Source organism: Barbus barbus, assembly GCF_936440315.1.
Source record: "Barbus barbus genome assembly, chromosome: 26".
Lineage (NCBI taxonomy): Eukaryota > Metazoa > Chordata > Actinopteri > Cypriniformes > Cyprinidae > Barbus > Barbus barbus.
The window spans coordinates 26584482-26596703 of NC_136754.1; the positions used below are offsets into that span (position 1 = coordinate 26584482).

The following is a 12222-nucleotide window of genomic DNA, read 5'->3' on the forward strand; positions in this document are numbered from 1 at the left end:
GCAGTTGGGGGTTCGGTGCCTTGCTCAAGGGCACCTCAGTCGTGGTATTGAGGGTGGAGAGAGCGCTGGACATTCCCTCCCCCCACCTACAATTCCTGCCGGCCAGGGGCTCCAACTCGCAACCTTTCGATTACGAGTCCGACTCTTGATGATTATGGCTTACAGATAATGAAAACCCAAAATTCAGTGTCTCAGAAAATTAGAATATTACATAAGATCATTAAAAAAAGGATATTTTAAACAGAAATGTCAGGCTTCTGAAAAGTATGTTTATTTCTATGCACTCAATACTTGGTTGGGCCTCCTTTTGCATGAATTACTGCATCAATGCGGCGAAGCTTGGAGGCAATCAGCCTGTGGCACTGCTGAGGTGGTATGGAAGCCCAGGTTGCTTTGATAGCGGCCTTTAGGTCATCTGCATTGTTGGGTCTGGTGTCTCTCATCTTCCTCTTGACAATACCTCATAGATTTTTTTATGGGGTTCAGGTCACCACCATGGTCATTGAACCAGCGTTTGGTACCTTTGGCAGTGTGGGCAGGTCCCAAGTCCTGCAGGAAAATGAAATCAGCATCTCCATAAAGCTTGTCAGCAGAAGGAAGCATGAAGTGCTCTAAAATCTGCTGGTAGATGGCTGCGTTGACTGTGGACTTCAGAAAACACAGTGGACCAACACCAGCAGATGACATGGCAGCCCAAATCATCACTGACTGTGGAAACTTCACACTGGACTTCAAGCAACATGGATTCTGTGCCTCTCCACTCTTCCTCCAGACTCTGGGACCTTGATTTCCAAATGAAATGCAAAATTTACTTTCATCTGAAAAGAGGACTTTGGACCACTGAGCAACAGTCCAGTTCTTTTTCTCCACAGCCCAGGTAAGACGCTTCAGATGTTGTCTCTGGTTCGGAAGTGGCTTGGTAGCCCTTTTCCTGAAGACGTCTGAGCGTGGAGACTCTTGATGCACTGACTCCAGCTTCAGTCCTCTCCTTGTGAAGCTCTCACAAGTGTTTGAATCAGCTTTGCTTGACCGTATTCTCAAGCTTGCGGTCATCCCTGTTGCTTGAACACCTTTTCCTACCCAAATTCTTCCTTCTAGTCAACTTTGCATTTAATATGCTTTGATACAGCACTCTGTAAACAGCCACACCTTTCAGTAATGACCCTCTGTGACTTGCCCTCTTTGTGGAGGACGTCAATGATTGTCTTCTGGATCATTGCCGAGTCAGCAGTCTTCTCCATTATTATGGTTTCAAAGAACAAGAGATACCCAGAATTAATACTGTATGGATGGTCATTAATTGAAACTCTAATATTTTGAGATACTTATTTTTGACTTTCATGAGCTGTAAACTCTAATCATCAAAATTAAAACAATTTTTTAAAAATGTTTTAGTTTACATGTAATGAATCTAAAATATATGAAAGTTTCACTTTTTGAAATAACTTACAAGAAAAAAATGAACTTTTTCATGATATTCTAATTTTGTACCTGTAAAATGTACCTGTTTTTGAACAGTAAGATTTCTAATAATAATTCTTGTAGTTATGTGTAGTAATACATAAATATTAGTAGACAGTAATCAAGTATGAATAATTAGAATTAATTGACACCTCTTTCCCAATCATTTATCTGTCTCTGTGTTTACCGCCAAATGCGCGTGACCGTGACAGGTGTCTGTTGCGCGCGTTTATTCCGCGCCGTAATTTACCTGAAACCGTCACCGCACCGTCACTAATAAACGATCATATTTATCAGATAACACTTTGCTTTACATAAACAACGACAGATTAGTTAAGTTAATAACGTGCTGAGTTGTTTTTTGATGCCATAACAGGTTTTGAGGAGATAATTTCTCTGAGGAAGCTAACAGTAAAGTTAGCTGAAACATGTCAACCAGACAGAAGACACTAGCTCAGGACAAACAGCTGATTGTTGAGGTGAGTTACTTAAATAAATAATAATAATAATACAACCTTACAAAAATATAACGTTACCAAATAACGAGCTCGAGTCAACTTCTGTAGGAGTTTCTATCATATAACATTAATTACTGTGAAATGAAGTCCGCTTGTCATTGGAAGAAGCTTTCAGAAACATATTTCCTTTCTTTCATCATTATTGTTAGTGTTTTAAATGACAGTAATGTTTTTTTACCACAATTTTACTGTAGTAGGCCTAACAGTGGATTTAAGTTACCATGGTCATTTTTCGACTAAGTAGCAAATCAGTAACTTACAGTGGTATGAATTATTAATATGGCATATATTTAAATACTGTGGTTTAAATACAATCTGATTCTTGCTCTACCATAGTAGTTTTACTATACAGGTAAATTATATTGTAATATTTACATTTAAAAAGGAATACTAAGACTAAAATGAAAATTTGCTGAATATTTACTCATCCTCAGGCCATCTAAGATGAGTTTGTTTCTTCATCTGAACAGATTTGGAGAAATTTATTATCGCTTGTTCACCAATGGATCCTCTGCAGTGAATGGGTGCCGTCAGAATGAGAGTCAAAACATCACAATAATGCCGGTCAGCAAGTGATGCAAAATTTCTACAAATCTGTTCTGATAAAGAAACCTCTTCATCATGGATGGCCTCGATTTTCAGCAGATTTTCATTTTTGGGTGAACTACTCCTTCAAGGCCCCCAAATTATAATTGTATTACATGTCATTTTCATGTAGCTTCTTATGAAAATACTGTGTGCTCATTACATGTCCTCAGATAAATATCTGTGTATGTATGTACGTATGTGGAAGTAGATTTCAAGGCACTATTCTTTGTAAAGCTGCTTTAAAGCAGTGTTATAAATCAACTAAGCCCCTGTGTTTCATCAGGCACTGGATACTAAAGCTCAGTCACTGGTTTTTGTCAAGCGCATGGTGGTTATAGCTGTATCCTCCATCACTTATCTGCGTGGGATATTTCCAGAGGACTCCTACAGATCCAGATACCTGGAAGGTATAAGTATATACTGATTTATTAATGGATGAACGTCTGGCTGTATGAAATATCTCATACAATCAGTTTTGATGAATGTTGTTCTTCAGATTTGTGTATCAAGGTCCTCAAACAGGATTGTTCATGCCCTGAAGCCCACAAACTCGTCAAATGGTAATTTTATTTTATATGTTGTTTTTGTATAGTAAATTGCTATGTTTGTATATTCAAATATATTCTTGAAAGTGTGTTTGTAATTCTTCATTGAAGTATAAAATATAAGGCTATAAAAAGTCAGTATAAGCATACTTCTGTCCTTCAAGGCTTTTGGGAAGTTTTGATGCACTGGAGAAGAGATATGTAAGTCAAAAGCACCATATTTAGATGTTTCTCTGTATCTATTTATTTTTAATTATTATTTCATTTATATTTTGCAGCTTCAAATGGTGGTCATTGGGGTCAGTATGCATGTTTTCAATTCTATTTTTTTTTTCACAGAAAACCCCCACATTATTTACATTTCCTGTTTTTTTTTTATAATCTGCAGGTACACACAAGCCCAGATGACAGTCATGTAAGTCTACAATCTTCCATTGAGATTTAGATCAGTTTTTTTTTTTTACTTTTTGATGCCAAGGACCTGTAAATATCTATAATTTTTGTGTTCAAAATCATTTATACTTTGAGGTACTGTGTATGTGAAATATTACACAGTTACAACATAAAATAATTGGCTTTTACATTGTTATTATACTAAATCCAAAATAATAGAATTTTTCTAGAAAATATTTATTTTCTATTAAATTTATCTTAAGGTTCACCCTTTTTGGACCCAATTTAGAATAATGTTAGACGCAAACCTGGAGAGAAACATTTCCAATATATAAGTTGAGTCGTGGATCTAAATGTAAAAAAGTGGACATTAATAATATAACTTTTTTAAACTGGCTGTTTTGTCTCTTACGTGTTTTCTCAGCATGTCATTGAGTCCTACCAGTTTAAGTTCAGATACTCAGAGTGTGGACCACAGATGGACATCATGAGGTGTAGTATTGTAAATTTGGACTTTTTTTTACCATATTTTTGATCAAATAAATGCAGTTTTACTGAGCAATAATAGATTTCATTTAAAAAACATTACAAATCTGACTGATTTTGATTGGTAGAGTACACAGTTATGCATGGACACTACATTAATGCAAAAACAGTTGAACAGTTTTCTTCATTTCAGTAATGTGACTGGGGAGATAAGAGTGACCTTGGAGGACACAAAGAAAGCTTCAACGCTCCTGATCAGGAAGCTGTTCCTCCTCATGCAGAATCTAGAGGCTTTGCCCACTGGCGTTTACCTCACTATGAAACTCTACTACTATGATGATGGTACAATATGCTGCCTTTACATCCTTCTGCAGTATGTTGAGAGAAGTAGATAAGAACGGTTGCTTCATGATAGTTTGTTAAAATTAGTTCAAACTCATAATGTTTTTAGGAAAAAATTTATGTGCTTAGTGAAATATATCTTAATGACTGGTGTGCTTTTGTCTCAATGTAAGTCACTCCACCTGAGTATGAGCCACCAGGATTCAAGGCAGGTGTAAATGACAGTCTGTGGTTCGAGGGAACTGCAGTGCACTTCAGAGTGGGCGATATTCAGTCGCGCTTCCACAGCATGAAGTTGCGCGTGACGGCAGCACAGAGCCGGCTTGGGAAGCTGCTGGAGGGAGGCCAGTTGAGTGAGAACGACATGGAGATGGAGACACCCTCTCTCTCTCAAATCAGAGCCACAGAAACGGTACAAAGCAGATGTTATATAGCATAGACCCTGTTTCTGTTAGTAAACATTGTGAGGTTTTTCTGTGGGTGGAGCTTAGGTGGATTCAGAAAGATTCCCCTGACGCTAGCTATGGAGTTTGTTAGCTTGTTTTTTTTAACAATGACTGGAGAAAATCAGATTTTACCTGTAAGGTCACTCGCTGTCCGGGACCACGACTGTTATTTGAAAAGGTTAAATTTAACGAATGAAACCAGATTGGCCGACCCGAACATGCTACATGAACCTTTTCTGATTCTGTGCTCTTTTTTGACGATCGTTTCTGTCCAGTCCGCTCGTTTTATCGCGTTTAACCACAGCTGTCGTCAGTTTTTTGTCTGGCAGTGGCAGGAGGTAGGCTGTATTAAGTCGATTCCTGCACCCAACATCACAAAAAGATTTTAAGCTCCTTATGTAGCCGAATCTGCGCTGGTTTGAATGGGCCACCTCCTTTGTTTTGCCTCCAGCTAGTGCTGTGACGTAATTGTGACGTCGGCCCTAAAAGGGTGAAACTTTTCTCTGTCTTGTGACAGGTGACCAGAAACTGTGAGCAGGACCTGCCCTCTGAAGATGGTAAGTATCTGAAACAGGTTTTTGTTCAGAAGGTCTCATCTGACCAAGTGACCAGCTGCTCCTGAAAAGTGAAGCCAAAACATTTCACCATCACCATAGATCACCATCTAGTGGCTGACTGCAGTATAGATCATAAACCCAGCTTTCTCCATGTAAACAAATGGGGCTTAAGCCAAAATAAATTAAATCACAGTTCAAATAAATTCTTCACAAAGATGGTTTTTGTCATTTTAGGTAGTTCTTATCACGCTGATGCATGTTCCAGTGTTCAGTATCCAAATAAGTTTGCTTTTAGTTGGTTATTTGATGCTATAAAAACGGTGTGGCGTCATGATTGTGAGCTTGTGATTGGGTCTGTGGGAGTTTGGGTGGGACTTTCATACCGTAACTCCAGGTCATGATCACTACAGCACAGACTTAGCTCCAAATGAATCACTACTGTGCTGACTCAGGCACCAAATGATGACATTTTCACAAGATGACAGCAGCCATATCTGGGATATTTTGCCTTCACTTTTCTATAGCAGGAGGTGGAGACGGGTTGTCCATTTTTTTTTTTACAGTCCTATTGTTTTGACCTTTTGCAGAATCTATCACACAGTTCAAACAGCCCAAAAAAGCTATAGCAAAGGTAAGGTATTTTTGATTTCTTTATAGAGATAAAAAGTGTTTTTTTATTCATGTTTTTTTCCACTATATATTTGCACAGAGGAAGTGTATCCGAAGCAAAGTCACAAGGAGGAAAAAGAAGAAATGCTTTTGAAACCACAAGTTGACATCAGACAAAATGATTTTTTTAAAAGGAATTTTGAATTTTTACTAATATATATATTTTAAGTTAATGAAAGTACAATATCCTTTTACCAGGTAGAAGTTTAAAAAGTTTTTGACTGGGTAATTAGTTCTGGGGAATTCATCCTCCTCGTATTATAGAATTTATTTATTTATTGATTGGACTTGTTTGTAGTACAAAACAATGCTGAATGCATGACACATCAGCCGCTTGTATGATTATATACATAAAATAAACAATACTTCACACTACCTTACATGAAATATTCCTTCATTATACACACGCTTTTTTAGTACAATGATGCATCATTTTTTGTCATTAGTTCAAAAATATTACATGCATAGTGTCTCCTCAACCAAATGCATAGGTAAAGCATATATTCACAGCACAAGCATTGTCTGATACACATGTACATAAACCAAAATATCCCATTAAAGCTTTTTAATAATCAACTATAATAACAGTTAAAATAAAGCAGTTTACATTCTTTATGCTCATTAAGAATCGCACCATCCTACAGGCACTTTATAGTCAAATATTCACAGGCAGCTGTCATTACTTCACAGAAATTATGCTGGCACAGGAAACATAGTCCATTAGTGGTGGAGAACATTAATACTGAATAACAGTTAATATTTCAATAACTGCATTAGTTTTTAGAAAATGTTTTGTAATTGCATTTTAAGATCTTTCTGTAAGATTCAGTCATTGATCTGCAACCAGAATACACCTGGCTGGTGTTCAAAACAGACTGTCCACATCCCCCATCTCCACCACCACAGTCTTCAACTGAGAGTAAAATTCAATGGTCACCTGGCCATTTTCTCTTCCAATACCTAAAATCAGTAAAAAGGTCATGTTTAATTTGAGTACAGTGTGTGTTTAATGTTACAGAACACAAAGAGATGTCTGGTAACTCCACCTGAGGCCTTGTATCCTCCGAACGGCACCTCCACAGGCGTGATATTGTAGTTGTTGATGAAGCAAGATCCAGCCTGCAGGTTTTCTATAACACGATGGGCTCTCTTAACATCTCTGGTGAGTCAGAAACAGGCAGGAAAGGAAAATACGAGCAATGAGTACAGCTTTTTTAACTTTCAGAAATAACACCCAATTACACATACTACCATTCAAAAGTTTAGAGTCAGTTTTAAGAAATTAATACTTTTATTCAGTAAGGACACATTAAATTGATCAAATGCAACAGAAGAGATAGTTATATCGTTACAAAAAAATATATATTTTAAATAAAAGCTTTTCTTTTAAACTTTTTTCATGAAAGAATCCTGAACAAAATTATCACCATTTCCACAAAAATATTAAGCAGCACAACTGCTTTCAAGTTTTATAACAATAATAAATGTTTCAGGAAATCAGCACATTAAAATGATTTCTGAAGGATCATGTGACACTGAAGACTGGAGTAACGATGCTGAAAATTCAGCTTTGCATCAATTACATTTTAAAATGTATAAAAACCAAAAACTTACAATATTACTGTTTTTACTGTATTTTTGATCAATTAAGATAAGACACTTCTTTCAAGAACATTAAAAACCCGAAATGACTGAATGGTAGTAAACAAAAAATAATTTTCAGTTTACTTCGTAAAGACTCCTGCAGCCAGACCCAGAGGGCTGTCATTGGCTCTCCGAAGAACCTCGTCCTCGGTGTCAAAGGTCAGTACTGACATCACAGGCCCAAAGATTTCCTCTCTGACACACGTCATGTCATCTGTGCCGCCGTCTGAAAACAAAACACATGAGTGAACACACAACACGAACAGAACAAAAACAGACCATTGAATGTTTCCAAAACAGCAGCAGCTGCCAACAGTTTTCCAACTCACCGAGCACACATGGTGTCATGTAGTATCCATCTTTTAGTTTAGGATCTGCTGGGATGAAGGGCTCCCCTCCACAGAGCACTCTGGCTCCCTATCAAGAAAAAGTAACTACTTTAAACCATATCAAATAGAAAACGATACAATCATGCTACTATGTGAATATTTTCTGAACAACACTTGTACCTCTTTCTTAGCTTGCCTCACATATCCCAGAACCTTTTCCAGGTGTGGTTTACTGACCAGAGCTCCCATACGAGTCTCGTCCAACAGAGGGTCTCCGATCTGGATGGCTTTAGTTCTCCTGACCACCTCCTTCAAGAACTGAGGAAGAATTGAGCTTTGCACAAAAACTCTGGTGCCATTGCTGCACACCTACAAGTGGGCAATACAAAAAAAATACTTATTAGTGTATAAATAATACATATTTGTATGAATATTGAGCCACTGAAGAGCATATTTATAGATGTGCAATATAGGTGAACATAAACAGCATGTGCATCAATGTGAGTGGGTTTTTATTATTAGTGTCCAGTCTAATTGGGCTGATATTACTAAGGGATAATTGCAGACAAACTGTTGAAACAATGAAAATAAATAAAATGCCATGTCATTCAGTGTAAAACCTTTGGACTCAGTATTTCAAATAAACGCTGTTCTTTTAACTTTCTATTCAAAATGTAAAATTTTGGATGTATAGCAATATCGTACTCGTAATTGTGCAGTTGGTCTGTATATCAGCATGGTTAGATGAAAAGTAACCCTAAAAATATTTTTATATCGAACGGAAAGGGAAAAAGATGTGTGTTCATACTTTAACTTGACTTTCCAGTACAGTACCTGGCCTTGAGACAGGAAGTTGGCCATGAGTGCACCTCTGACAGCGTTTTCTAGGTCAGTGTCCTCAAAGATGATCAGTGGAGATTTACCACCGAGCTCCAGTGTCACTGGTTTGACCCCCCGGGAGGCCATTTCCATTATCTGTTGGGTCAAAATGTGCATTTGAATGAAGGAAGTGCATTCCAGGATAGTTTCCACTACAGCTACTATTGCTGACTTTTTCAATAGAGTGTACTGTATAATATCAGGTATAATAAACATCCTCAGGTCTTCCAAAATGTAAATGAGTTTGTTTCTTCATCAGAACAGATTTGGATCAATTTAACATCACATCCTCAGCGGTGAATGGGTGCTTCATAAATTCATCAAGACATTTTTAACTTTAAACCATCGCTTCCGACCAAAATATAAGTCCATAATGCTTTCTCCAGTGAAAACGTCCATCCCTGCTGTTCTTTCACATCAAAGTCCACCTACATATTTGTTAATAACTGTTTTCACTTGCTTGATCTGTGCATAATTCTCTCCCGATTCAGATGAGATGATTTCTTCACTGGAGAAAGTCATTTTATGGATAGAGGACCCAAAAAGCAACTGTTTGAAGTGAAAATATCTTAATGATGAATTTGTTTCTAACACATATACAGCTTTTTGCTTCACAAGCCCTGGATTGATGGACTGGAGTGGTGTGGATTATTGTGATGTTTTTATCAGCTGTTTGGGCTCTCATTCTGACGGCACCCATTCACTGCAGAGGATCCATTGGTGAGCAAGTGATGTAATGCTACATTTCTCAAAATGTGTTCTTATGAAGGAACAAACTCATCTACATCTTGAAAGGCAAAAGGGTGAGTAAATTGTCATTTTTGGGTGAACTATTCTTTTAAACCATTTAATAAGCAAATTGTTTAAGTGAAGAAGTTCTGTGACAGCTATTATTACTGCTTGGGTCGTCTTACTTTCTTGCCTGTGGGCACACTTCCTGTAAAGGAGACCTTCGCCACAGATGGGTGATGACATAGCAGAGAACCTGTCTCCTGTCCGCCCTGCACCACATTAAAGAGGCCCTCAGGAGCCCCAGCCTGTGAATAAATCTCAGCCAGCAGCACTGCAGTCACAGGGGTCACCGGCGACGGCTTGAACACCATAGAGTTGCCTAAAATTGAATCGTAATAGAAGACTGTGAATGGAGAGTATTAAGATAATCATTTCAGGCACAGATCTAGGACAGATCAAGAGTGAGCAAAGAGGATATTAAACAAATAAAGTTCTTCGCCAGGATTAGGGTCAAAGATTATGTTGTATAGTGCACCAGGTGAAACATTTTCAAATTTAACAGCTTCAAGGTATCATTCATGTCTGTAGCAGGACGTGTTATTATATGTGCCATAATTTAATAGTTAAGGTTATCTTGTCATTTTTAGGCAAAATATCTCAGATAGATTTTCTGGTGAAAGACAGACTTCTCTAAATGTGGCTTCATGAGTAAACAGTTCAAACGTACACATATTGAATAATCAAAAACTAAATGTGGGTCACGGTGCATTCAGCTGGTACGTTTTTCTTTTAAAAAGAAATGTCTTTATGTATTTCTTTCATCAGGAAAAAAATCTAAATCTACATTTTTTAGGCAGGGGCCTCTGGTTGAGTTAACATGGAATGACCGTTGTAACATTTAAAATTATTTTGATAAAATCCTATCAAATTTTATTATTATCCATTTATAACATCATTTATTGGCCTATCGGTGGATACCTATATACCTATAGGGTTCTAAAACACACTTATATAACTTGTATATATCACATACCACAAGCGATGGCAGGGGCAGATTTCCAGGCTGCAATCTGGAAGGGGTAGTTCCAGGCTCCTATCCCCACACACACACCTAGCGGCTCCCGACGTGTGTAAGCAAACGAACCTCCTGGCAGCTGAACATGCTGACCTGAGAAAGAATAGAATGGTACAAGAGATTTCCTTCTAAAGCATTTAAACAAATTCTTAATTATAATGAACTCTGGACTGGCAGTGTAATTATAATTTTTTTTGTAATGAAGTTTTAACATGATGCTCAATGGCAAAACAACTAACCTGAAAGTGTGGTGGCTTGTCCTGCAAAATACTCAATGCACAGTCTGGCTGAGTCCACATCTAGACGGGCTTCGGTGATGGACTTGCCATTGTTGACCACCTCTATCTCAGCAATCTCCTCTCTTCTCTTCTATTCTCAGCAACAGAAATAACTGAAAAGATCAGACTCAACTCGACTTGAATCAATGCAGCACTGTTATGCAATGTGTTAGGATGCCTGATCTATGCATTCCGGTCTACCTCAATGAGTCTAGCCGCCTCTACCATGACTCTGGCCCTTTCCATGCCTGCCAGTTTACTCCACACTGTAAAAGCAGCACTGGCGCTCCTAACAGCTGCATCAACATCTGCGGCACCACAAGCATGCAGCTGGCACAAGACACGGCCTGCGGCACATTTATAAACATCAGAGATAATAATGATTTTTCATTGAACAACATGGTGTATCGAGGAACTCAATGTAGCCAGATGTGACTGTAATCATCTGATGGGGCAAAGTCTGATTGATTGGGCAATGCTTAGAAGGGGGTGAATTTAAGGAAATTAGTTTCATAAACACATTACCTGTTGCAGGCTCATATACGGGTTCGGATTTGGTTTTCACATCTTTAAGGCTGACTCGGCCACCACTCCAGAAGTTCAGAGAATCTTTGATGTGAAGGGTTCCTGAGGATATGCTCCTGGTCCCGGTGTAGCACAGGGCCCCACAAAGACCCTGGGCCCGGACAGACCTCAGCAGAGCCATCTTCAACTGCCTAACACTGAACTTTGACCCCCTAGACGAGTGCCAACAAACCAGATCTTCTCAGATTTTGCACCAAAATAGTGTTACAGCAATAAAAAATAAAACAGTCACGCATAAATGAGAGAAGACTTAAAATAATAATAATAATAATAAAAGTTCAAATTATTTGCATATATAAGTTCATGACTATATTATTGCTGTAAAAGTCGAAAGCAACAACATCAGCCGTCCGCTTAAATGCAACCTACCACACAACAAGTGTTGCATTTAAGACTGAAAATACTAATGTTAGTAAGAAAAGGTTTTGCTGTAACAGACGTTCACTTCTCTCACCTCCCGCAGCAGGTCTGAGGATTCCGGATCAGTCCAGTCTTTTTTTACAGTCTATGGTCCAGCCATGGTCGATTATTTTAGGGCGGGGCTTATACGCGAGAGCGACTCTCATTGGTTTCTTCTTGATGACGTCATTTGACGATTCCGAAAAATCAAAGAAAAGTAAATGTAATTTTAACATATCACATAAAATATATTTTGATGCTGATGTAACCGAATGAATGAGATAAGTAGTGGTGAT

At 38.0% G+C, this 12222-nt stretch overlaps 2 protein-coding genes across 5 annotated transcripts; one reads left to right on the forward strand and one right to left on the reverse strand.

Moving 5' to 3' along the window:
* Window positions 1-1660: 1660 nt before the first annotated feature.
* On the forward strand, window positions 1661-6379 carry LOC306845506 (HORMA domain-containing protein 1-like). 3 transcript variants are annotated; one of them, XM_079378360.1, is made up of 13 exons: window positions 1676-1940; window positions 2450-2543; window positions 2851-2974; window positions 3064-3127; window positions 3277-3313; window positions 3391-3411; window positions 3501-3527; window positions 3930-3997; window positions 4185-4333; window positions 4507-4745; window positions 5297-5336; window positions 5924-5967; window positions 6046-6379. In XM_079378360.1, exons 2-13 carry the CDS (start codon window positions 2538-2540, stop codon window positions 6097-6099), a joined length of 873 nt encoding a protein of 290 aa, XP_079234486.1. In that variant the 5' UTR covers window positions 1676-1940; window positions 2450-2537; the 3' UTR covers window positions 6100-6379. The 3 variants fall into 3 exon arrangements, with proteins under 3 accessions (XP_079234485.1, XP_079234486.1, XP_079234484.1); XM_079378358.1 differs by having other exon boundaries at window positions 1689-1940; window positions 2450-2638; XM_079378359.1 differs by lacking the exon at window positions 2450-2543 and having other exon boundaries at window positions 1661-1940.
* LOC306845505 (4-trimethylaminobutyraldehyde dehydrogenase B-like) lies at window positions 5990-12165 on the reverse strand. Of its 2 annotated transcripts, none has more exons than XM_079378356.1 (12): window positions 11982-12165; window positions 11468-11679; window positions 11144-11289; window positions 10904-11033; window positions 10623-10757; window positions 9772-9968; window positions 8813-8953; window positions 8159-8347; window positions 7979-8066; window positions 7734-7875; window positions 7052-7164; window positions 5990-6965 (listed from the first exon to the last, which is right to left on the reverse strand). In XM_079378356.1, the coding sequence occupies exons 2-12, from the start codon at window positions 11646-11648 to the stop codon at window positions 6871-6873; spliced, it is 1557 nt and encodes a 518-aa protein (XP_079234482.1). In that variant the 5' UTR covers window positions 11649-11679; window positions 11982-12165; the 3' UTR covers window positions 5990-6870. The 2 variants fall into 2 exon arrangements, with proteins under 2 accessions (XP_079234482.1, XP_079234483.1); XM_079378357.1 differs by having other exon boundaries at window positions 5993-6965; window positions 11897-11991.
* Window positions 12166-12222: the final 57 nt, after the last annotated feature.